Genomic DNA, 25,844 nt, shown 5'->3' with positions numbered 1-25,844 from the left:
AGGAGTCCCTCTTAAAATAGAGTACTGACAGTGGGTTAAGGCAGGGTTTCCTAAAGTTGGTCCTGCCCCCCAGGGGTGCACCTTTTGATTTTTGCACTAGCACTACACAGCCGATTCAAAGCTTGATGAGTTGGTTGTTTGAATCCGCTGTGTAGACTTTGGGTAAAAAACAAAAGGTGTACCTAGGGAGGGCTCCAGGACAGAGTTTGGGGAAACCCAGGGTTAAGAGACAAAGGATAAACTCAGTCCTGCAGTTTTATTGCGTCCTCAGTTAGGTCCATGTGCATTCATTTGCAAACATTTAACAGAACAAGCCAACGATAACGATAACACTATATATCCACTGTCTAAAGGTGTAGGAGCAAGGTAAATGGTTCTGGAACAAAAACCCATCCATGGATTCATATAGAAAGTCTACATTGACCTCCCCTCTGGGCCATGCCCTGAAATATCTCAGTAAAGGATGGAAGACTGTGTCAAAAGGTGGAAGTTACTGTAATCATTTCACTATGCCTGTCTTTAGTGATGAATGGGACAATCCTCTCACAAGAGCAAAGTTCGCTCACATGACATGATTTATACTGCAAAGCAATATCCTTCAGCAGAAAGACTTTAATGAGAACTTCCCAGTATTAAAAGTTTTCACATACACCGGAGAGGTGTAGTGAAATGTGATGTTTTACAGGGTAAGCCATAGTTGGCAGCCCCCTAAAACAAATTAGGGTGAAGTGCCTTGCTCAAGGGTACAGACCATTTTTGTTCAGTGTCAGCTCAGGTATTCGAAACAGCAAAACACTCCGCTACATGCCATCCTGTTATTCGTCTATGCTATTAGATTGAGAAATTATTTGTGAACAAACATGCAATTCCCAACTGAAAGGCAGCAACATAGCATCTAGTCTGCCAGAAAGCCACACAAAGATGATTTTGATAAAGATATGTATGTAAGGCATTGGCATTTGACATGAGCAGAAACATATCTGAAGTCACAAGTGGATGATCAATTAACATCTCTATGGCCACATCTGCTCCAAAATAAACGTTAGATCTTTATAAAAACATGTTTAATAATCATAGCAGAATAAACCGCATGGACAATGCGAAAAAAAAAATCCATGTTGAAGCCCATATCCCTCTACAACCACAGGACCTAAGAACCATAGTTTGCTTCATCAAAGGCCTTGCGGGCTCTCTTCAACTCCTCGTTCATCGTCAAGAGGTCCTTCACTCTGGCAAACTTCCTTGGATCTTTCCGGATGAGGAAAACAATGTCTTCCACCTGGACACGGCCCTGGCGTCCGATGGACATGGCTTTGTGTGTCATCTCCGTGACGAACTCGATCACAAGGTCCTCCAGGATGTCCACTGATTCAGTGTAGGGATTCTGGTCGTCTCCAAACCCATACATCATACACCGAAGCTCTTTAGAAAACAACCGTTTTCGCTTGCCGTGGCTGCCATCGGTTCCACCCGCGCCGTCATCCAAATCCTCGTCGAAATTGGTTTCGTCTTCCTCCTCCGCCATTCTACCAGCGCCAAACGGTGTCCTAGAGCTAGCAATTGTAGCTAGCGTTAGTTAACTAGCTAATTAATAACGTGGCTAACTTAGCTGGCTAGTTACAAATCCCAGTGTCCAAAGGTGTTTCAGGAAGATGCAATTGGAATCCTGAAACGGTTTGTGTCGAGGTGTTTATATTTATTTTAGCTTAATATCAATGATAAAACCTAAGAGCACAACAACAGCCAAAACTCCGAATTAACGATTTCTTCTTCGCTGTCGTTGCCACCGGAAGTACTTACAGCACTTTTCTTGGCGTTATTTTACTTGGAAAAATAATACTACTGCTACCTAGCTGCTGTGAGTGGGGCTCAAATCAAATGTTATTTGTCACACAGACCTTACAGTGAAATGCTTAACCAAAAATGCAGTTTTAAGAAAAATAAGTGTTAAGTTAAAAATAAAAACAGAATTAAAGACCAGCAGTAAAATTACAGCGAGGCTATATACAGCGGGTACCGGTACAGCGTCAATCAATGTGCAGGGGCACCGGTTAGTCAAGTTAAATGAGGTAATATCTACATGTAGGTAGAGTTAAAGTGACCATTTATAGATAATAAAGAGAGAGTAGCAGCAGTGTAAAAGTGTGTGGGGGGGGGAAAGGGGGACAATGCAAATAGTCTGGGTAGCCATTTGATTAGCTGTTCAGGAGTCTTATGGCTTGGGGGTAGAAGCTGTTAAGAAGCCTTTTGGACCTCGACTTGGTGCTCCGGTACTGCTTGCCATGCGGTAGCAGAGAGAACAAGGGTGGCTGGAGTCTTTTTGACAATATTTAGGAACCTCCTCTGACACTGCCTGGTATAGAGGTCCTGGATGACAGGAAGATTGGCCCCAGTGATGTACTGGGCCATACGTACTACCCTCTGTAGTGCCTTGCAGTTGGAGGCCGAGCAGTTGCCATACCAGGCGGTGATGCAACCAGTCGGGATGCTCTCTATGGTGCAGCTGTATAACTTTGAGGATCTGAGGACCCATGCCAAACCTTTTCAGTCTCCTGAAGGGGAATAGGCTTTGTGACTGGTTGGTGTGTTTGGACCATGCTAGTTTGTTGGTGATGTGGACACCAAGGAACTTGAAGCTCTCAACCTGCTCCTCTACAGCGCCTTCGATGAGAATGGGGACGTGCTCGGTCCTCCTTGTCCTGTAGTCCACAATCATCTCCTTTGTCTTGATTTCATTGAGGGAGTGGTTGTGCTCTGCCATAATTGAATGGGGCACACTTGATTCAGGTCATCCTGGACCGGGTAGGGAGAGTGACCCATCGCCTCTACCTCTCACACTGTGATTCTTTCCATTGGACCAAGATCCCAAAATCCAACATGCACCAGCAGCTTCGGGAGAGCAAAATCAAGTGCATAGGTTAATTTGCTTGCACACACATCCAAATGATGCTGAGTACCATTTTGTGTAATGATGCTGTCGGTGTGATCAATGCGTCAGTCCACATACAGTGAGCGGATGGTTTGTGCTGCAAAGTGAGGTTTTCTGAAAGCTTCAGGGCTTTCACCCGGAAAACGGCTCATTACACGGAGCTCCATTATCTTTTCACAATGTACATTAGTGATATCTGCTGGTCAACAATAAATAGCAGCGTGTGATTATCAGATTTACTGTTTTTTTTCACCACTGTTTTTATCAAAACTCCGTGGCGCAGCTTTGAGTCGTTGCTTTATTTAGGACGCTTAAGACAGAAGGTTATATTATACAAAATAAAACTAATTATTTGAACAACAACGCAGAAAGTGTGGTTTCACACAAAAAAAAAAATGTATAAATAGTGTGCCTTCAAAGGGATTGGATGTTGTCTCACACATACCTACTTATTAAAAAAGTTTATTTTTAAATTATTCATAAATATTATCCTGAAAACCACGATATGAAGAAGTGTGAAAAAAGGCATACATTCAAATTGTACCTTTTTGTAACGACCACCCAGAAACGCCGTTACATCTTTTTTGACACTGTATTCATGTAAAGAATCTGCGGTAAAACACCGAGGTAAAGTTGGTTTTATATTCACACATTACACATTCAACGGACATTCAACAGACATTCGCCAAAAGTCATTTTAAAATGGTAAAAATCAATAACTAATTGATCGATTGTCACAGAAACGTAAAAACAGATGTTTTTTTCCTATAAATGTCTAGCATACTTTTTACAACTTTTTTTTGAATAAAAATTCCAGTTTTGATTTGTTGGAATACATAAAAAGTTTCAAATACTATTTAAAGCTGTATAAATCAGTAACTAATTCAGTTGGTCACAGAAACATCAAACTAGGTGTGATTTATTTATTCTAGCATACTTTTACAACTTGGGGCGGCAGGGTAGCCTAGTGGTTAGAGCTGTTGGACTAGTGACCGGAAGGTTTCAAGTTCAAATCCCTGAGCTGACAAGGTACAAATCTGTCGTTCTTCCTCTGAACAGGCAGTTAACCCACTGTTCCTAGGCCGTCATTGAAAATAAGAATTTGTTCTAAACTAACTTGCCTAGTTAAATAAAAAACTTTTGTTTTGAGTAAAAATTCCAGTCTTGATTTAACAGAGGACATGTTGTCTGTCTTGAGGGTCTGTGGTCAAAGATCTAACGAGTCTGTTTTACCCTATTAGAAGGGGCCTGGCATAAAATTCTGCATCTTCAGTCATATTACATGACATTACAGGAAAAAACTACGTGATGGAGGCGTCAGGCCTGACTAACAAAGAAGACAGGCGGATGGATCAAGAGAACCAAGACGATCAACATGGACATTCCACTGTGGCGATAAGGGAAACTTAGAGTGAACCATAACATACACTACCGTTCAAAAGTTTGGGGTCACTTAGAAACGTCCTTGTTTTTGAAAGAAAAGCACCTTTTTTGTCCATTAAAATAACATCAAATTGATCAGAAATACAGTGTAGACATTGTTAATGTTGTAAATGACTATTGCAGCTGGAAACGGCAGATTAGTTTTATGGAATATCTGCATAGGCGTAAAGAGGCCCATTATCAGCAACCATCACTCCTGTGTTCCAATGGCACGTTGTGTCAGCTAATCCAAGTTTATCATTTTAAAAGGCTTATTGATCATTAGAAAACCCTTTTGTAATTCTGTTAGCAATGTGATAATAAATGTGTATTTTGTGATTGTGACCCAGAGACTCTTGACCATTTATTTTGGGACTACTCTTTTGTCAGAAGATTTTTGTGTGAGTTAGACGATTTTATTTTAAAAGAAACAACTATTAATGTTAATTTGAAAGACTCTGAAATTATGTTTTATTTTGAACCAAATGATATGGACCCTGATTTAACTTTCATTGTTAATTTGTTTATCTTTCATGGAAGATTATTTGTCCATAAAATGAAGTGGGCAAAGAACAAACCCCCTTTCAAATGATTTAAGATAGAAGTTAAATATTACTTTGAAATTATCAGTAAATGTAAAAACTAAAAAGCAATACGCACCATAAAAGTATTTAACACATTGAAAATGAATCTTGATATGTCATACTGTTAGGTTTATGTACTCGTGTTTGTATATTTCTGTTCTTTTGTATTTGTTGTGTTCATAATAAAAATAAAATACAATAAAAAATACAAAAAGACAGTAGATTTATAGTTGAACATATTTATTCAGATTTTACCCTATTATGGAGAGATGTACTGCTAGGATTATATACCTACGATATAAATAATTGTAAACAATTTAATGTAATCAATTTCGTTATTCTTTTTTCCAAATTTCATATTCACAAGAGTACATTTACAATTAAATTAGACCAAGCTTTACAGCAGCCGACGGGAGCAAAGTATACGGGAGTTGTCGAGTAGGTGGCGGTAATGCAACATATTGGATGCCAACCGCTGTTAAACCTCGTCGAATAAGAAGCAGACAACGGGGACCTGCCAAACTTTGCTTACGTTACTGCCGCCGTTCGCAATTTGAGCTGGTGAGTTCAACCAGATGGTAGCCACAGTTTTATAAAATCTCTGGTGCAGCTAGCGCCAAACCGGAGCTAACTAGCAAGTTATCGACTACTAGCCCATACATACTGCTTTCCGGTGTCATCAGCAATGCAATCGATTTAGTTTGGCCACTGGATTTTCTGGTGACATCGCTGCTACAATGTTTAATCATTCAATTTTTTTGTCAAATCTGCATGCTCATGTATAGTATTACTACCACACACATGTAAACCTATGCCTGTGCCAACAGAAACATTGGAGTATGCTTACTGATCAGACAGATCAGACAGACTGTTCAACTCACTAGTCTGTCACATGCTCGCTGCAACCTGGTCTCAGAGCATTTCATACTATTCTGTATTTTAAACCTGAACTCCATTTTGTATGATATGTTATGAATTACAAATTGTATTATTTGTTACGATTTTGCAAAATGAACAATATGTTATGAATCTGCAAAATGTATGTTATGTTACAAATTGTGGCTAATGTTAGTTATCTCGCGAACGTTAGCTAGACTAAGGGTTAAGTTTAGGAGTTAGGGGAAGGGTTATCTAAAATGGTTAGGGTTAGAGAAAGGTTTAGCTAACATGCTAAGTAGTTGCAAAGTAGCTAAAAAGAAGTAAGTACTTAAAGTTGCTAAAAGACTAAAGTTGTCCGTGATGAGATTTGAACTCGCAACTTTTGGGTTGTTAGACGTAAGCGTTATACACCTACCCCAACAAACCACCCAATGTTTTCCTTAGCCATCTATTTTATGTAAACCATACCAGAGATGTCACCAACCAAGGAGGGCCTACAGCAGCACCTAGATCTTATGCACAGATTCTGTCATACCTGGGCCCTGACAGTAAATCTCAGTAAGACCAAAATAATGGTGTTCCAAAAAAGGTCCAGTCACCAGGACCACAAATGCAAATTCCATCTAGACACTGTTGCCCTAGAGCACACAAAAAACTATACATACCTTGGCCTAAACATCAGCGCCACAGGTAACTTCCACAAAGCTGTGAACGATCTGAGAGACAAGGCAAGAAGGGTATCTATGCCATCAAAAGGAACATAAATTTCAACATACCAATTAGGATTTGGCTAAAAATACTTGAATCAGTCATAGAGCCCATTGCCCTTTATGGTTGTGAGGTCTGGGGTCCGCTCACCAACCAAGACTTCACAAAATGGGACAAACACCAAATTGAGACTCTGCACGCAGAATTCTGCAAAAATATCCTCCGTGTACAACGTAGAACACCAAATAATGCATGCAGAGCAGAATTAGGCTGATACCCACTAATGATCAAAATCCAGAAAAGAGCCGTTAAATTCTATAACCACCTAAAAGGAAGCGATTCCCAAACCTTCCACAACAGAGCCATCACCTACAGAGAGATGAACCTGGAGAAGAGTCCCCTAAGCAAGCTGGTCCTGGGGCTCTGTTCACAAACACAAACACACCCTACAGAACCCCAGGACAGCAGCACAATTAGACCCAACCAAATCATGAGAAAACAAAAAGATAATTCTTTCCAATGTGTCAAGTAATTAACAAAAAAACAGAGCAAACTAGAATGCTATTTGGCCCTACACAGAGAGTACACAGCGGCAGAATACCTGACCACTGTGACGGACCCAAAATTAAGGAAAGCTTTGACTATGTACAGACTCAGTGAGCATAGCCTTGCTATTGAGAAAGGCCTCAGTAGACATGACATGGCTCTCAAGAGAAGACAGGCTATGTGCTCACTGCCCACAAAATGAGGTGGAAACTGAGCTGCCTTCCTAACCTCCTGCCCAATGTACGACCATGTTAGAGAGACATATTTCCCTCAGATTACACAGATCCACAAAGAATTCGAAAACAAATCCAATTTTGAAAAACTCCCATATCTACTGGGTGAAATTCCACAGTGTGCCACCACAGCAGCAAGATTTGTGACCTGTTGCCACGAGAAAAGGGCAACCAATGAAGAACACACACCATTGTAAATACAACCCATATCTATGCTTGTTTATTTTATCTTGTGTCCTTTACCATTTGTACATTGTTAAAACACTGTGTATATATATATATATATATATATATATATTTCACAATTCCAAAACTATACAATACTATACTATACAATACTACAGAACTACTCCCATCTTTCTCTCTCTCCCCCTCTTCCCTCCCTTTTAACTGTCCAAACTTCAGCACATCACAGCGTGGTACATTGCTCCCGTTTGAAGATGGTGCCCCTGCAGTAGAGTGAACCTGCACCATGGCTTGCACTGTCCAGATCCTATGCCGGACAGACCGGTCTGTGAGCCTGGTCCTCTTTTTCTATGTCTTCTCCATCGGCATTACTTTTTTTTAACAAGTGGCTAATGAAAGTGAGTCTGAGGCTGGCTCACACTCCTCAAGAGACATAGCATGGTATTTTAGGGCAGGTAGCCTGTTGGATCAGTAACTGAAAGGTAACTGGTAAGAATACTCAAGGTGAAAAATCACACCTAATTCAAGGGTTTTTCTTTATTTTTACTATTTTCTACATTGTAGAATAATAGTGAAGACGTCACAACTATGAAATAACACATATGGAATTATGTAGTAACCAGAAAATGTTAAATCAACATTTATTTAATATTTTAGATTCTTCAAAGTAGCCAACCTTTGCCTTGATGACAGCTTTGCACACTCTTGGCATTCTCTCAACCAGCTTCACGAGGAATGCTTTTCCAACAGTCTTGAAGGAGTTCCCACATATGCTGAGCACTTGTTGGCTGCTTTTCCTTCACTCTGTGGTCCAACTCATCCCAAACCATCTCAATTGGTTTGAGGTCCCCAATCCCCAAAGCCAACACCTACTTTGGCCGCCAATGACTGGAACTAATTGCAAAAATTGCTGAAGTTGGAGACTTCTATCTCCCTTACGAACTTTAAGCATCAGCTATCTGAGCAGCTTACTGTTCGCTGCAACTGTACACAGCCCATCTGAAAATAGCCCATCCAACTACCTACCTCATCCCCATATTGTTTTTATTTACTTTTTTTGCCCTTTTGCACACCAGTATTTCTACTTGCACATCATCTGCTCCTCTATCACTCCAGTGTTAATTTGCTAAATTGTAATTCATTCGCTACTGTGGCCTATTTATCGCCTTTACCTCCCTACTCCATTTGCATACACTGTATATAGATTTTTCTATTGTGTTATTGACTGTACTTTTGTTTATCCCATGTGTAACTCTGTGTTGTTTTTTGTTGCTTTGCTTTATCTTGGCCAGGTCGCAGTTGTAAATGAGAACTTGTTCTCAACTGGCCTACCTGGTTAAATAAAGGTGAAATAAAAAAATTAGTAAAAAAGGTTGGGTGATTGTGGAGGCCAGGTCATCTGGTGCAGCCCTCCATCACTCTCTTTCTTGGTCAAATAGCCTTTACACTGCCTGGAGGTGTGATTTGGGTCATTGTCCATGGAAAATCAAATGATAGTCTCACTAAGCGCAAACCAGATGGGATGGCATATCACTGCCATGCTGCTGTAATGCTCCGGGTGTCGTGGGTGTGGAGTCAGACGCAGGAGACAGAGAGTGCAAGGCTGTGCTCTTTAATGCCCCAACGCACCACAGGGTGCTCACAATAATAACGGCCCCAAACACGGGGAATGAGAAAGGTACAACTGAAATTTCAAGACCAGGAACAAACACGTTCCTCTACATTAAAGCCGAAGGTTACAATCACTAATCCCGTACAACAATCAGGCGGGCCGGCTGTCTAATAAAGACAAACTAATAATTCACCAACAGGTGCTACCAATAAACATACAAGGAGGGGGAGGAAAGACAATCAGTGGCAGCTAATAGGCCGGTGACGACGACCGCCGAGCGCCACCCGCCCGGGAAGGGAAACCACCCTCGGTCGGACTCGTGACAGCTGGTTAAGTGTGCCTTGAATTCTAAATAAATCACAGACGGTGTCACCAGCAAAGCACCATCACACCTCCTCCTCCATGCTTCCTCTGAACAGTTGATGTTGAGATGTCTGTTACTTGTACTCTGTGAAGCAGTTATTTGGGCTGCTACCTGAGGTGCAGTTAACTCGAATGAACTTATCCTCTGCAGCAGAGGTAACTCTGGGTCTTCCTGTTCTGTGGCGGTCCTCATGAGAGCCAGTTTCATCATTGCACTTGGTGGTTTTTGTGACTGCACTAAAATAAAAATAAAGTTATTGAAATTTTCCAGATTGACTGAGATTACTTCATGTCTTAAAGTAATGATGGACTGTTGTATCTCTTTACTTATTTGAGCTGTTCCTGCCATAATATGGACTTGGTCTTTTACCAAATAGGGCTTCTGTATACCATCCCTACCTTGTCACAACACAACTGATTGGCTCAACAAGGAAATAAATACCTCAAATTAACTTTTTAACAAGGCACACCTTTTAATTGAAATGTATTCCAGTTGGTTGAGAGAATGCCAAGAGTGTGCAAAGCTGTCATCAAGGCAAAGTGGGGCAACATTGAAGAATTTCAAATATAAAATAAATTTTGATTTGTTTAACACTTTTTTGGTTACTACAGTACACAATTCCGTATGTGTTATTTCATAGTTTTGATGTCTTCACTATCATTCAGTTAAAGAACAACTCCTTATACACAATGACGGCCAAAGAACAGTCTGTTAACTAACTTATTCAGGGGCGGAACGACAAAGTTTTACCTAGCAACCTTTCGGTTACTGGCCCAATGCTGTAATGCTCTAACCACTAGGCTACCTGCTGCCCCAATATATTTATTAAATTGCATACATACACACGTTTACTTAATTGTATACATATATATATGTATTTATTTAATTGCAAACATACATACACACGTACAGTTGAAGTCGGAAGTTTACATACACTTAGGTTGGAGTCATTAAAACTCGTTTTTCAACCACTCCACACATTTCTTGTTAACAAACTATAGTTTTGGCACGTCGGTTAGGACATTACTTTGTGCATGGCACAAGTAATTTTTCCAACAAATGTTTACAGACAGATTATTTCACTTATCATTCACTGTATCACAATTCTAGTGGATCAGATGTTTACATTCACGAAGTTGACAGTGCCTTTAAACAGCTTGGAAAATTCCAGAAAATGATAGCATGGCTTTAGAAGCTTCTGATAGGCTAATTGACATCATTAGAGTCAATTGGAGGTGTACCTGTGGATGTATTTCAGTGCCTACCTTTGAACTCAGTGCCTCTTTGCTTGACATCATGGGAAAATCAAAATAAATCAGCCAAGACCTCAGAAAAATTTGTAGACCTCCACAAGTCTGGTTGATCCTTGGGAGCAATTTCCAAACGCCTGAAGGTACCATGTTCATCTGTACAAACAATAGTACGCAAGTATAAACACCATGGGACCACGCAGCCGTCATACCACTCAGGAAGGAGACGCACTCTGTCTCCTAGAGATGAACGTACTTTGGTGCGAAAAGTGCATATCAATCCCAGAACAACAGCAAAGGAGCTTGTGAAGATGCTGGAGGAAACAAGTACAAAAGTATCTATATCCACAGTAAAACAAGTCCTAAATCGACATAACCTGAAAGGCCGTTCAGCAAGGAAGAAGCCACTGCTCCAAAACCGCCATAAAAATGCCAGACTACAGTTTGCAACTGCACATGGGGACAAAGATTGTACTTTATGGAGAAATGTCCCCTGGTCTGATGAAACAAAAATAGAACTGTTTGGCCATAATGACCATTGTTATGTTTGGAGGAAAAGGAGGCTTGCAAGCCAAAGAACACCATCCCAACCATGAAGCACGGGGGTGGCAGCATCATGTTGTGGGGGTGCTTTGCTGCAGGAGGGACTGGTGCAATTCACAAAATAGATGGCATCATGAGGGAGGAAAATTATGTGGATATATTGAAGCAACATATCAAGACATCAGTCAGGAAGTTAAATCTTGGTCGGAAATGGGTCTTCCAAATGGACAATGACCTCAAGCATACTTCCAAAGATGTGGCAAAATTACTTAAGGACAACAAAGTCAAGGTATTGGAGTGGCCATCATACACAATTTAAAGGCAATGCTACCAAATACTAATTGAGGTTATGTAAATGTCTGACCCACTGGGAATGTGATGAAAGAAATAAAAACTGAAATAAATCATTCTCTCTACTATTATTCTGACATTTCACATTCTTAAAATAAAGTGGTGATCTTAAGACAGGGAATTTTTACTAGGATTAAATGTCAGGAATGGTGAAAAACTGAGTTTAATTGTACTTGGCTAAGGTGTATGTAAACTTCTGACTTAAACTGTACATACACTTCCGTTCAGAAGTTTGGAGTCACTTAGAAATATCCTTGTTTTTGAAAAAGCACATTTTCTGTCCATTAAAATAACATCAAATTGATCAGAAATACAGTGTCGACATTGTTAATGTTGTAAATGACGATTGTAGCTGGAAACGGCAGATTTTCTTTTGATGGAATATCCACATAGGCGTACAGAGACCAATTATCAGCAACCATCACTCCTGGGTTCCAATGGCACGTTGTGTTAGCTAATCGAAGTTTATTATTTTAAAAGGCTAATTGATCGTTAGAAAACCCTTTTGCAATTATGTTAGCACAAGCTGAAAACTGTTGTGCTGATTTAAAGAAGCAATAAAACTGGCCTTCTTTAGACTAGGCAGAGTTGCAAAGAAAAAGCTATATCTCAGACTAGCAATAAAAATAAAAGATTAAGATGTGCAAAATGAAACAGAGGAACTCTGTCTGGGATGGCAGGGTTGCCTAGTGGTTAGAGCGTTGGACTAGAAATCGGAAGGTTGCAAGTTCAAACCCCTGAGCTGACAAGGTACAAATCTCTCGTCCTGCCCCTGAACAGGCAGTTAACCCACTGTTCCTAGGCTGTCATTGAAAATAAAAATTTGTTCTTAACTGACTTGCCTAGTTAAATAAAGGTAAAAAATAATAATATGGCCAGTTCTCCCGGAGTCACTTGTTCACTGCTGACGTTGAGACTGGTGTTTTGCGGGTACTATTTAATGAAGCTTCCAGTTGAGGACTTGTGAGACTTCTGTTTCTCAAACTATACACTCGAATGTACTTGTCCTCTTGCTCAGTTGTGGACCGGGGCATCCCACTCCTCTTTTTATTCTGGTTAGAGCCAGTTTGCGCAAGATCTGAGGGGAGTAGTACACAGTGTTGGACGAGATCTTCAGTTTCTTGGAAATTTCTCGCATGGAATAGCCTTAATTTCTCAGAACAAGAATAGACTGACGAGTTTCAGAATAAAGTTTTTTTTTGTTTCTGGCTATTTTGAGCCTGTAATCAAACCAACAAATGCTGATGCTCTAGATGCTCAACTAGTCTAAAGAAGGACAGTTGTATTGCTTCTTTCATCAGTTTTCAACAGTTTTCAGCTGTGCTAACATAATTGCAAAAGGGTTTTCTAATGATCCGTTAGCCTTTAAAAATGATCAACTTGGATTAGCTAACACAATGTGCCATTGGAACACAGGAGTGATGGTTGCTGATAATGGGCCTCTGTGCGCCTATGTAGGTATTCCATAAAAAAATCAGCTGTTTCCAGCTACAATAGTCATTTACAACATTAACAATGTCTACGCTATATTTCTGATCTAATTTGTTTTAATGAATAAAAAAAATGTGCTTTTCTTTCAAAAACAAGGACATTTCTAAGTGACCCCAAACGTTTGAACGGTAGTGTGTATATATACAGTGCCTTGAGCAAGTATTCGGCCCCCTTGAACTTTGCGACCTTTTGCCACATTTCAGGCTTCAAACATAAAGATATAAAACTGTATTTTTTTGTGAAGAATCAACAACAAGTGGGACACAATCATGAAGTGGAACGACATTTATTGGATATTTCAAACTTTAACAAATCAAAAACTGAAAAATTGGGCGTGCAAAATTATTCAGCCCCCTTAAGTTAATACTTTGTAGCGCCACCTTTTGCTGCGATTACAGCTGTAAGTCGCTTGGGGTATGTCTCTATCAGTTTTGCACATCGAGAGACTGAAATTTTTTCCCATTCCTCCTTGCAAAACAGCTCGAGCTCAGTGAGGTTGGATGGAGAGCATTTGTGAACAGCAGTTTTCAGTTCTTTCCACAGATTCTCGATTGGATTCAGGTCTGGACTTTGACTTGGCCATTCTAATACCTGGATATGTTTATTTTTGAACCATTCCATTGTAGATGTTGCTTTATGTTTTTGGATCATTGTCTTGTTGGAAGACAAATCTCCGTCCCAGTCTCAGGTCTTTTGCAGACTCCATCAGGTTTTCTTCCAGAATGGTCCTGTATTTGGCTCCATCCATCTTCCCATCAATTTTAACCATCTTCCCTGCCCCTGCTGAAGAAAATCAGGCCCAAACCATGATGCTGCCACCACCATGTTTGACAGTGGAGATGGTGTGTTCAGGGTGATGAGCTGTGTTGCTTTTACGCCAAACATAACGTTTTGCATTGTTGCCAAAAAGTTCAATTTTGGATTCATCTGACCAGAGCACCTTCTTCCACATGTTTGGCGTGTCTCCCAGGTGGCTTGTGGCAAACTTTAAACAACACTTTTCATGGATATCTTTAAGAAATGGCTTTCTTCTTGCCACTCTTCCATAAAGGCCAGATTTGTGCACTATACGACTGATTGTTGTCCTATGGACAGAGTCTCCCACCTCAGCTGTAGATCTCTGCAGTTCATCCAGAGTGATCATGGGCCTCTTAGCTGCATCTCTGATCAGTCTTCTACTTGTATGAGCTGAAAGTTTAGAGGGACGGCCAGGTCTTGGTAGATTTGCAGTGGTCTGATACTCCTTCCATTTCAATATTATCGCTTGCACAGTGCTCCTTGGAATGTTTAAAGCTTGGGAAATCTTTTTGTATCCAAATCCGGCTTTAAACTTCTTCACAACAGTATCTCGGACCTGCCTGGTGTGTTCCTTGTTCTTCATGATGCTCTCTGCGCTTTTAACGGAACTCTGAGACAGTGCAGGTGCATTTATACGGAGACTTGATTACACACAGGTGGATTGTATTTATCATCATTAGTCATTTAGGTCAACATTGGATCATTCAGAGATCCTCACTGAACTTCTGGAGAGAGTTTGCTGCACTGAAAGTAAAGGGGCTGAATAATTTTGCACGCCCAATTTTTCAGTTTTTGATTTGTTAAAAAAGTTTGAAATATCCAATAAATGTCGTTCCACTTCATGATTGTGTCCCACTTGTTGTTGATTCTTCACAAAAAAATACAGTTTTATATCTTTATGTTTGAAGCCTGAAATGTGGCAAAAGGTCGCAAAGTTCAAGGGGGCCGAATACTTTCGCAAGGCACTGTATTTGATTACATACATACACACATATATATATAATTAATTTGCATGCAGTGCCGTGTAGCCCAACTCACTGTTTGCTGGGTCTTGTTCCCACCTCTCTCCATCTCTTTCAGTGCTTCCGTTATCCATTATGATCCATTATGATCCATTATTCCATTATGTTCATGACGCTGGTCCACCTCACCATCTTCTCTCTTCCCTGACCATGCAGTGCTGGACTGGGAAGCCTCGGGTTGTGGTGAACTGGACAGACTACCTCTCCAAGGTTGCCCCAGTCGGTGAGTGTGCATCGCTACATACGATGGCAGATTTTTTTTAAAGTGCACTCTTTGCAGAAATTAGGGGGTATTCATGCCAAATGGTTTGAGTTGTTTCTGTTAGTGCAGATTACATGACATAATCAACAATGGACTTTGATTCTACATCACACAAGGCATAGTCAAACTGTGATAAGAAGCCACTATCTCCTATTTTCCTCTCTCTCTTCTAATCTAGGCTGTAACTACTTAAATGTCAGATATTACTGTTACAAAATGTCTCCGCTGTTGTCATGAATCAACATGGTCTAATGAATATGACCTAATGATATGTGATTTGTTTTTGACATTCAAAAGCATACAGTTGTTGACCCCCTTCCTGTGCCTCCCTCACTGACTCTGTTATTGACATATAGATGTCATGAAATCCTTTGGCGCGAGGAATATAGCAGTATGCCATGGTGTGATCAACGGTCCTTCAAAATTCAAAAAGGCACTCGCACATCTGAGCTATCTTCTTCTTTGTAGTTGCATAATAACAGTTGAGGAAAAAAAGCTTATTAAATGTCAGTTAAATGTACTATCAAGAGCAGTGTGTGTGGATGTGTGGGGTGGGGTGTGTGTGTGTGCTTATAATGTATACCTACCTGACTTTGATCTGTGGTTTACATGACCGTCACTGTTTTTGACTTGCATTATAATGTGTCTTTGGCTGTCTCCTCCAGTTACACAATGATCAAGTCTTCTGTTGTGCTCTTCATCCTCTTCTTCTCGTTGGTGTGTAAACTAGAGGAGCTGGTAGGTCACCTGGGATAGTGTAACGGTTGTTGTTTCTTCTTGGTCATTGTTTATCCAGTAGTATTCATTGTTGTTGCATGACACACAACAGCTAAGGCTGGGATTCAATCTGATCTCGCTTTGTCCCGCAAGGAACGTTTTTAAATGCTACGTTCTCGTGTTCGCAGAGACCACATTCACGCTGAATATGTAAACGCTGCCAATGGCTCAATCGGAAATTACTTTCCTATGGTGCATTGTCCCAATCCGGGATCGGATTGAATCCCAGCCTTTGTGAAAAAATGCCCCTTGATGTTGCTGAATTTTGAAGGAAATAAGTACAATGATCTGTACTTATGTTAAAAATAGAACAGGTATTGAAGGCTAATAATGAGTCACCCCCCCACTCATAATTGTTCTCATACAGCTCCTAGGTGTACAGTCGGAATGGATTGCTTTACCACACCCCCTCCAATATTAATCTTTGCTATAACTGGCTCATTCATTACTACAAAGGCAGCACAACCTACCTAATTGATGTCCCTGGGTTTTAAAGCTTCGCTAGTGCACGATGAGACAAGGATGTCCCTACCGGCCAAACCCTCCCTAACCCGGACGACGCTAGGCCAGTTGTGCGTCGCCCCATGGACCTCCCGGTTGCGACAGAGCCTGGGCTCAACCCAGAGTCTCTGGTGGCACAGTGCCTTAGACCACTACGCCACCCATGAGGCAACACTCCCTTTTCAATGTTAAGAGCTATATGATTAAGTGAATGGATTATATTTTTAATGCGTAGGAGGAAGTTCAATTTCCTTTGTGTATTTAAAGGGATAGTTTGGGATTTTTCAATAATAATTTAGCAAAGGTTGTTTTGCCAGTCCCATTACCTTTATGTTCCATTACCGTTATGTAAACGATGAAAGGCAACTGCATTAATCAATGCATCTATTTGAGTTTGTTTCTACGCACTTTGTGAAATGTCTGCATGTGGACAAAAGCAAGGCTTCTGTCCTGACCTCCCCCCCCCCAGTCCCCTTGTTTCTCCAGAACCCATGATAATGTTGATGGCATATTCAATGAACTGATGAAAACTAACCAAGCGCTCCAGGACAAATTGTCTGGAAATAAAGGAACTTAAAATCAAGAATTTCAACCAAGACAAAAAAAAGACAAGGACGAGGATAAAGTCTACTTCTGGAGAAACCCTGATGAAAGAGGTCCTCCTCTCCATGACAGAAGCAGGAGGGAGGCTGCTTACTTCTATCCACCTCGTCTGATCAACGCTCTACAACCAGCGCCATCCGCTTCCAGTGCCAGTTTTTTATCCAACGAGAGACTGGGCCGACGGAAGGGCGGACGTGGCCGCGGGCACAAGCACCGACGAGAGGTCACACCCGACGGTGTAATGACTATCAGAGGCAGAGGGGACCTTTCCCACGGTCCCAGAACCCACCAGGCTGAGTGGTTTTAATTTATCAAGCAAGATATTGAGCCCTGCCCATGTTTCCTAGCTTAATAAAGGGTCATCCGATATGTCAGTCCTTACCCGCCCTGCTGATAAGGGTGGGTCGGTTGTACAATCCGATACGTCAGTCCTTACCCGCCCTGCTGATAAGGGTGGGTCGGTTGTTCAATCCGATAGTTCAGTTCTTACCCGCCCTGCTGATAAGGGTGGGTCGGTTGTACAACCCGATAGTTCAGTCCTTACCCGCCCTGCTGATAAGGGTGGGTCGGTTGTACAACCCGATAGTTTAGTCCTTACCCGCCCTGCTGATAAGGGTGGGTCGGTTGTACAATCCGATACGTCAGTCCTTACCCGCCCTGCTGATAAGGGTGGGTCGGTTGTTCAATCCGATAGTTCAGTTCTTACCCGCCCTGCTGATAAGGGTGGGTCGGTTGTACAACCCGATAGTTCAGTCCTTACCCGCCCTGCTGATAAGGGTGGGTCGGTTGTACAACCCGATAGTTCAGTCCTTACCCGCCCTGCTGATAAGGGTGGGTCGGTTGTACAATCCGATACGTCAGTCCTTACCCGCCCTGCTGATAAGGGTGGGTCGGTTGTACAACCCGATACGTCAGTCCTTACCCGCCCTGCTGATAAGGGTGGGTCGGTTGTACAACCCGATACGTCAGTCCTTACCCGCCCTGCTGATAAGGGTGGGTCGGTTGTACAATCCGATACGTCAGTCCTTTCGGTTGTACTCATGGATCGGACAGTTTATGTATATGAGTGTCATAGACAACTGTTTGACAACGCCTCAGAAGTGACCCCACTGCCCTATCTCAGAACATGATCTTTACTGCCCAAGATGGGTATTTAAGGTCTGGTCAGATAACCCAAAAAAAACCTAGACTTTTTGGCTATTTAACACCCTAAAATTGCCACTTTTCATACTTTGCCGAAATTACACAAGAATGTTACAAAGCCTCCACGGCGCCCTATTGTAGCGGGCATTGATGCAGTAACTGCCTCTCTCTCGACTTTGGTTGACTTTTGTATTAGACCACTCGCAGAACAGCTCCCCTCCTTTGTAAAGAACACCAGCAGTATGATCTCAGAACAACTCCCCTCCTTTGTAAAAGATACCACTAGTATGATCTCTATTATTGAATCTCTTGATCCTCTCCCTGATAACACTTTGTTAGTTACTTTTGATGTTGAGTTGCTATACACAACTATTCCACACGAGGGCAGTATTGAAGCTATGTAACATTTTCTTCTGCAACGTGACCCTAATGAACTACCTTCCAGTGCCTGCATTATAACATTGGGCTGAAATAGTACTCACACACAACTACTTCATGTTTCTAAATTATTTCTTTATTTAGATGAAGGGTACTGCTATGGGATCCCCCATGGCTCCTAACTATGGGTACTGCTATGGGATCGCCCATGGCTCCTAACTATGGGTACTACTATGGGATCCCCCATGGCTCCTAACTATGGGTACTACTATGGGATCCCCCATGGCTGCTAACTATGGGTACTACTATGGGATCCCCCATGGCTCCTAACTATGGGTACTGCTATGGGATCCCCCATGGCTCCTAACTATGGGTACTACTATGGGATCCCCCATGGCTCCTAACTATGGGTACTACTATGGGATCCCCCATGGCTCCTAACTATGCTTATGTGTATGTGGGTTACATGGAGAAACAGTCTATTTTCAATCCTCTCAAAAATGTTTTCTTGCCTCACATCATTATTTGGAAACGGTATATTGATGATATTTTTGTTCTGTGGAGGGGTGATGTTAAACAGCTCCAGGCGTTCCATGCTTTTCTTAACTCCTGTTCTGAGCATCTCAGATTTAATATGCAATCTGATACACGTCAAATCAGTTTCCTTGATCTTCTGATCTTGTGTGAAAATAATGTTCTATACACTGATCTTTACAGGAAGCCTACTGATCGTAACAGTTTGTTGAGGGCTGAGAGCTGTCACCTGCTTCCCTTGAAAAACAGTTTGCCCTACAGCCAATTCTGTTAAATCAAAAGAATTTGCAAAAAAACAATCAGATTTCGACAGAAATATGGCTGAGACGCAAAAAAAATCAAGTAGAGGAGGTACAAAAATGGTCAGATTTAATTCTGTCATTGAAAAAAAAAAAAGCATTCTTGCGTTCTAACAACCTCGTTATTCAAAGTGCTCTGAACAAATTAAGGAAATCGTTCAAACATTGGCACATTCTAAGATCCGATGATAGGATTGGTAATGTGTTTTCGGACCTTCCCTTGGTTGTATTCTCGCGTGGCAGAAACCTCAGAGATCAATTGGTAAAGCCCTGATTTTACCACCCCAAGATATCCCTGCACAACGTGTATTTGCGCCCCTACTGGATGGAAACTACAAGTGTAATGGCTGTGCTCAATGCAATGGCATTTATAAATGTAGATCTTTCAAACACTCCCAAACAGGGAAACAGATCCCAATCAAAGGTGTTATGACGTGCTCCACTAAGGCAGTTATTTATCTTATAACTTGTCCTTGTGGTGTAAATGATGTGGGTAAAACAAAGCGCAAATTAAAAGTACGTATCTCGGAGCATCGTAGCACCATTTGGTGCAAAAACTCGACGTACCCAGTTGCGGCCCACTTTTTGGAAGCAAACCACTCGATTTCGCCGCTACGTTATATTGGCATCGAACATGTTATCTTCCCTAGGAGAGGGGGTGACCTCAACAATTTATTGTTAAAACGAGAGGCTGCCTGGATCTGTAATTTAAAGAACCTTGCTCCCTTCGGTCTCAACGTAGACTTTGATCTGAAGCCATTCTTGTAATTATTGTGATTTTGCCATTGTAAATGTTTGTAGGCTTATGTAGCCAAATTGTATCTATGATCGTACGCTATCAATTTAGTTTTTTGTATGCTATTTCAATATATGAGAATTAACCAATGATATCAGGCCACACCTGGCCATGATTACAGACACCTGTGTGTCTTTTGACACTAAATAAACGAGTCATCCCGCAGTGTTTGTCATGATACCCTGATGAAGACAGCTTGTATGTTGAGACGTTGGACATAAATATTTTTGCATCTGAGCTTCTATAGTGTGCGGCTCTTCTTTATTTTATGAAGTGTTCCGCTAGCCAGCACCTCGCCTAAATAGGTGTGTATTTCTTTCGCCTCGACATTCTCCAGAACCCATACCTGATCGGCTTCTGTTCTGACCCTCCCCCGCCTCCACCCAAGACCCCCCCCCCCCCGCCTCCACCCAAGACCCCCGGTCCTTCTGATAACCAACATGTTCACCTTCATGTCGACCCAGTTTAACATGAAGGGCTTCATCATGGTGCTGCTAGCATCGTTCATCGGCGGGGTCCGGAGGACCCTTACGCAGGTCCTGATACAGAAAGCAGAGCTAGGTCAGTTACCACCTCATCTCAGAATTCCAAACCTAGGGAAACCGTGTATGTCGGGAACATTGTTAATGTGGGAGGCAACCAGTCTGCCTATGGAAGCTAGTTACAGACCGTCATTGTGTTGTTGTTGGGAAGAATTGGTCTTTTACCCGCATATCGGATAATAATTCAACAGATGGGATGAAAAAAGGGAATCTCATGCTCGTCTGAACACATACGGGCCATTTCTCATGATGTCATTGTCACAATGTTTAAAATCAACATTTTGAAGCATAGTTATTGGACAGTTGCTCATTTGGATGGCACTTAATGAGAATTCAGTGTGGAGAAGGAAAAATACACGTGTGTGAATTTTACCCCTTTTTTCTCACCCATTTAGTGGTATCCAATTGTTGTAGTAGCTACTATCATGTCTCATCGCTACAACTCCTGTACGGGCTCGGGAGAGACGAAGGTTCAAAGTCATGCGTCCTCCGATACACAACCCAACCAAGTCGCACTGCTTCTTAACACAGCGCGCATCCAACCTGGAAGCCACCCGCACCAATGTGTTGGAGGAAACACCGTGCACCTGGCAACCTTGGTTAGCGCGCACTGCACCCGGCCCGCCACTGCGCCACCCGGGAAGCCGAAAAAGACACTTTTGCAAAACTTTTTTACATTTTTTTTATTTCCCCGCTTTAAAAAAGTAGTGGTAATTGTCCCCCAAAAAGCATATTGATCATATTGGGTCTTAGTCTTTTTATTCCCTGATTAGGCTTTTAGTCCCGTAAACACCAGCCTTTTCCACGTTCTACTCCAAATAAACTCTCTGTTTCCTTCTGCACCAAAGGTTGGAACCATACTTATTTTCCAATCTTTTCGTTCTAAACAGAATCATTCTTTTTTTGGATCCGTTCCACGGTTCTGACCAGCAAAATAAAGTTCTGAACTGGTTCAAACCCCCAAAAAAGTAACGGTTTGTTGCTTTTCTGTTCCTTTTCAAACCTCCTGAAATCTTGTTTTGTAATTATTTTTTTTTACATTTAACTCAACATTAAATTACATCACCAATAAATTAGAATTATACCTAGGGAGGAGCGACTTCTATGAAGGAACTTTGAATATCATTTGCACTTCAGATAGTTGGCTTAACGTTGGGCTAGTTAGCTAACAAGCTTGTGTGTGTGCAGAGCGGCACCAGAATTCAAATAAAACACATCTTACCTTTCTGTAGTTAATAATTCCAAAGTGAAACGGGATAACTATAGTATCCTTAGCTAGCATTGAAAAGTTTAATCCATCTCTCTCTCCCTAATTTCTGAATCACGCTTGTAAAGTCAGTAGGATACTTGACAATGCTTCGGAGGGGGGAGGGGCATGTTACCATGAACATTTTATTCCCAGAAAGTAAAATAATGTTATTACCGGGGTCCCATGTCTTTAATATAACGTTTCTGTTTCCAGAACCGTATAGATTGTTTGTTTCTGATTCTGTTCCTTGAAACATTTAGTTTTCTGTTCTGTTCCCTGAACTGGTTCCAAACGCTGCTCTGCACACACCTGCTCCCTCACTTGAATTGGTTATTTTCACATGCACCATCTCTCCCTCTGTCTCACAAACACTCCTGGTTTCACCTCTGCTACTCTCTTTAGTCAACGTGTGTTTTCCATCTCTCCCTAATGTACACTCCCTGTAGGAGGTGTGTACCCTGCTGCAGGCAGGTGACCTGATGGGGGACAGGATGAGTGGACTGAACTGGATGAGTTTCGCTGTCTGTGTGTCTGGTATCGCCTTACACCTGGGACTGAAAACCTACTATTCCATAAGTAAGCTGTATGTGGTACCATGTTAAATGTTGTTAATCTGTTCCTAGTGTAGTCGTTATATGAGGTATGTTGTAATTGCTTGTTAATGAAGCCAGCTCTGCCGGCAGTTCTGAGGTACAGTGTTTCACCTAGCTAGCCTTTAAATACAGTAATTCTGTATTCATTTTCTAATGAGTTCCAGGTAAAATTCACTCGTTGAGACTGCTGGCCATCGAAAACAGCCCAGACCTGGAACTACCGTTATTACGTCAGAAGGAAGACGAGGGGGAGGAGACAGCTACTGAGGACAATGACGAAGAGCAGGAGATTCTACTCTGACTCAAACAAAATGTTTGGACTGACTGTCATGTTTCAGGGAGGCCAGAGGAACAGAAGGGAAGTATTCTTACGCTCTTCTACAGCCAACATTCTCTTCAGCTTTTGTTCAAAACCTATCGCAGAGTTTAACCAGCGGTGAAATGACAGACACCCTAAACTGTATCAAATGCATATACTGTTGGTGTCAGTGACGTTTAACAGGAGATTTAACCTTATAATATGTGAAGTGACCAAACCTCAGGTAACCTTAATAATGATGGGAAAGTTTACTAGGAATTAAGGATAACTGATGTTCAATACATTTTATTTTTCCAAATGCAAATGATTGATTTAATTACTGAGTTAAAACAAATTGGTTGTAATTTGCAATGTAGGAAGGGGTGTGATTTGAGATTGAATAAACTGTGTTTTTGTTGCTGCTACAATGTGCTGGATGATCTTACTTTATGTTTTAAAAAAATGTGCACAATTATTCAGACCATTATAAATCATTTCGTCACCAAAGACTTTCACATAGCGGCACTCAGCGTGTGCTAAGTGGTGCTCACACTGGCTGGCCGAACATGTAATCACATTTAACATCTCTTTCTCATGATGTGCACTGCTAGGCGCCAGCCCTTTACCTACTTTTGTTTGATTTTTCTCATTTGGAATCTAATATCATGTGGAGATACCTCCCTCTGAGAACCTGATTTAGTTGGCGTAACTTATAAAACCTGTGGAGAGACCTCCCTCTGAAAACCTGATTTAGTTTAGCTTATAAAACTTGTGTTCATGTGAGCACTTCCTCAGTTCCCCCAGGTGGACGGAGACACGACCAGTCACTGAGTTTGGATATGTGGTGACACTGACAACGGGCAGACTGGGACGAGAAATCGGCCCCAGGCATTTCTAACTCAAAGGCCCATTATTTTCCTCGAGGCCCCCACACCTGCCTATTTTTCTTTTTTCTCAAGGCTCCCATTATTAGCTAAATATTGAGCGTTCATTAACGTTTTACAACCTTCTCAAAAACTGACAAACAAAATGCACATCCACAGAAACACAGCTCAGTTGGTCTCACAGCAAGCAGTCACTGCAGTAGACTTTCATGTTTTAAAGATGGGATGCAGAAATGAACTGCATAGTGGGGCAATTCCCGCAATAACTAAGAGCGTTGAAGTGCAATGCTCAACTTCTCTGCTGTTTTGGTGTTCTGGCTACCAGGCTAAAACAGTGGGAAGTTAAGCCATGCATATTATTGATGGGGGGGGGGGGTGTATACAGTTACATATTAGGAAATTATTTTTGACAATCTATGGTATCATTTTGACAATGTCGCAATAAAAAAGGTTGATGCTAGTTGGCTGTACCTGCACCAAAACTGCAGTATTTTTTTTTTCCCCCTTCGTAGCCTGTCCATCTTTTTGAAAAGGGAGAAAGTTTGTTTTCAGCACTTTTAGTTCCATCCCTGATCAAAACTCATTTTCTCATGGCTCTCTCTCGTTCCACTGCAGCACACATGATGAGCAATGTATTTGGTTCATCGAATTGCAATATCGAATCGCAATACATTTACAATAATGAGAATCACAATTCATATCGTATCGGCACCTACAGTAATTATTCGTGATAATATATTGTGAGGTCCCTGGAAATTCCCAGCCCTAGCAATTGCGCAGATGCTGTTGTGTGACTGTGTGAGAGAGAAGTCCTGGATTGCACTCATCTCAATATCTGCAGTGCTGCTCGTGAAAAGGTAATTTAGCTGAGTCCACCTTTAAGCGTCTCGTGTTGTGACTATGTCCTTGTCTGTGTACACCTGTTTCAGTCACTGCTCATCTCAATACTCACAATGGAATTATTTCAGCAAGTTTAGTTTCCTCTGTATAATTGTCTAATGTTGGTGGGACATGTTATTCTATTTTAATGTTACTCCTTTAAAATCACTAAGATAAATAAAATAGTTTTTCTTGAGTTTACATTTAACAGAGCTGAGATTTACTTTGAAGTGCAAAGTGTAGCAATAAAGGTGAAATCAGACATTGACACAGACATGGAAGATTGGAATGCTGTGAACCAAGAGGTTGGGAGTTCAGATCCCAGGTGAGGACATGTTGAATATTAATGCCTGTGTAAGTGAACATGCGCAGTGTAAAATATGTACGTTGAAAACATCATGTTAAAAGCACTGAATAATAATGAGTTGAAACAACTAGATTTCCTTTAGACTTTTGTGTGTGTGTGTGTGTTGACTATACTGCAGGGCATCTGAAGCTTACAGTGCTACCTGAAGATCGGCTGCAGATGAAATGGAAGGCGTCAGATGAGCCGGTCTAGGGATACAAGGCCCACATGAAGACCATCTTAGGTGAGAGCCACTGCTGTGGACTGTGAGGAGAGTTGACTCTAACTAACTAAGAGTTGTGAGAGTGAGGAGAGTTGACTCTAACTAACTAAGAGTTAACACTGTTGGTTCATTGTGACTTGCTAGGGTTTGATTAAAAAGCACAAACTTCTATAGAGGGCTTTCAGCATGAACAGTATAATTATCCAAATACAGCCAAATAATTATAGGTAAGTGCCTCAGAAATTATTTTCCATTTTTGCATTTCCTTTCTATGCTTGTTTTAAAAGGATTTTCCAGAACATTACATTTATCCACTCCACTTCCTGTACTGCTCACAGTAAAGCTGCCGTCCATACGAAACTCCATGAACTCTGGAGCCATAGCTGATAAAAGACAGCTAACTGTAACTACAGCTCTCCTTTCTTGAAATTCTCATGAGATGCGTCACATCCTCTCTTATCACATATTATCTCTGTTGTAGCTGAATCTAGGCAGGTCTGTTAGAATTTTGCTAAGAAACAGTATGCCTGAAAATAGACATGAGACATGCATGCCTCATCTGCAGCTCTCTGTGAAGGGGAGGGACCATTATGAAGGGGAGGAGGGACCATTATGAAGG

General features: G+C 41.4%; 2 protein-coding genes across 6 annotated transcripts; one reads left to right on the top strand and one right to left on the bottom strand.

Annotated features, from left to right (window-relative positions):
* Nucleotides 1-237: 237 nt before the first annotated feature.
* Nucleotides 238-1,795, bottom strand: LOC135527783 (transcription initiation factor TFIID subunit 13-like). Its single transcript, XM_064956345.1, has one exon. The coding sequence runs from the start codon at nt 1,523-1,525 to the stop codon at nt 1,151-1,153; it is 375 nt and encodes a 124-aa protein (XP_064812417.1). The 5' UTR covers nt 1,526-1,795; the 3' UTR covers nt 238-1,150.
* A 3,625-nt stretch (nt 1,796-5,420) lies between these two features.
* LOC135527782 (solute carrier family 35 member C2-like) lies at nt 5,421-23,311 on the top strand. 5 transcript variants are annotated; one of them, XM_064956342.1, is made up of 6 exons: nt 5,421-5,496; nt 7,707-7,885; nt 15,075-15,141; nt 15,846-15,918; nt 22,449-22,578; nt 22,760-23,311. In XM_064956342.1, coding segments are annotated over exons 2-6 (408 nt in total). In that variant the 5' UTR covers nt 5,421-5,496; nt 7,707-7,884; the 3' UTR covers nt 22,897-23,311. The 5 variants fall into 5 exon arrangements, 3 of the variants coding, with proteins under 3 accessions (XP_064812414.1, XP_064812413.1, XP_064812416.1); XM_064956341.1 differs by having other exon boundaries at nt 22,754-23,311; XM_064956344.1 differs by lacking the exon at nt 7,707-7,885 and having other exon boundaries at nt 5,439-5,496; nt 22,754-23,311.
* The last annotated feature ends 2,533 nt before the right edge of the window (nt 23,312-25,844 follow it).

Source organism: Oncorhynchus masou, chromosome 33, assembly GCF_036934945.1.
Source record: "Oncorhynchus masou masou isolate Uvic2021 chromosome 33, UVic_Omas_1.1, whole genome shotgun sequence".
In the NCBI taxonomy this organism is placed as follows: Eukaryota; Metazoa; Chordata; class Actinopteri; order Salmoniformes; family Salmonidae; genus Oncorhynchus; species Oncorhynchus masou.
The sequence above is the reverse complement of the archived record's forward strand: the minus strand, read 5'-3'. Positions and strand labels throughout refer to the sequence as shown.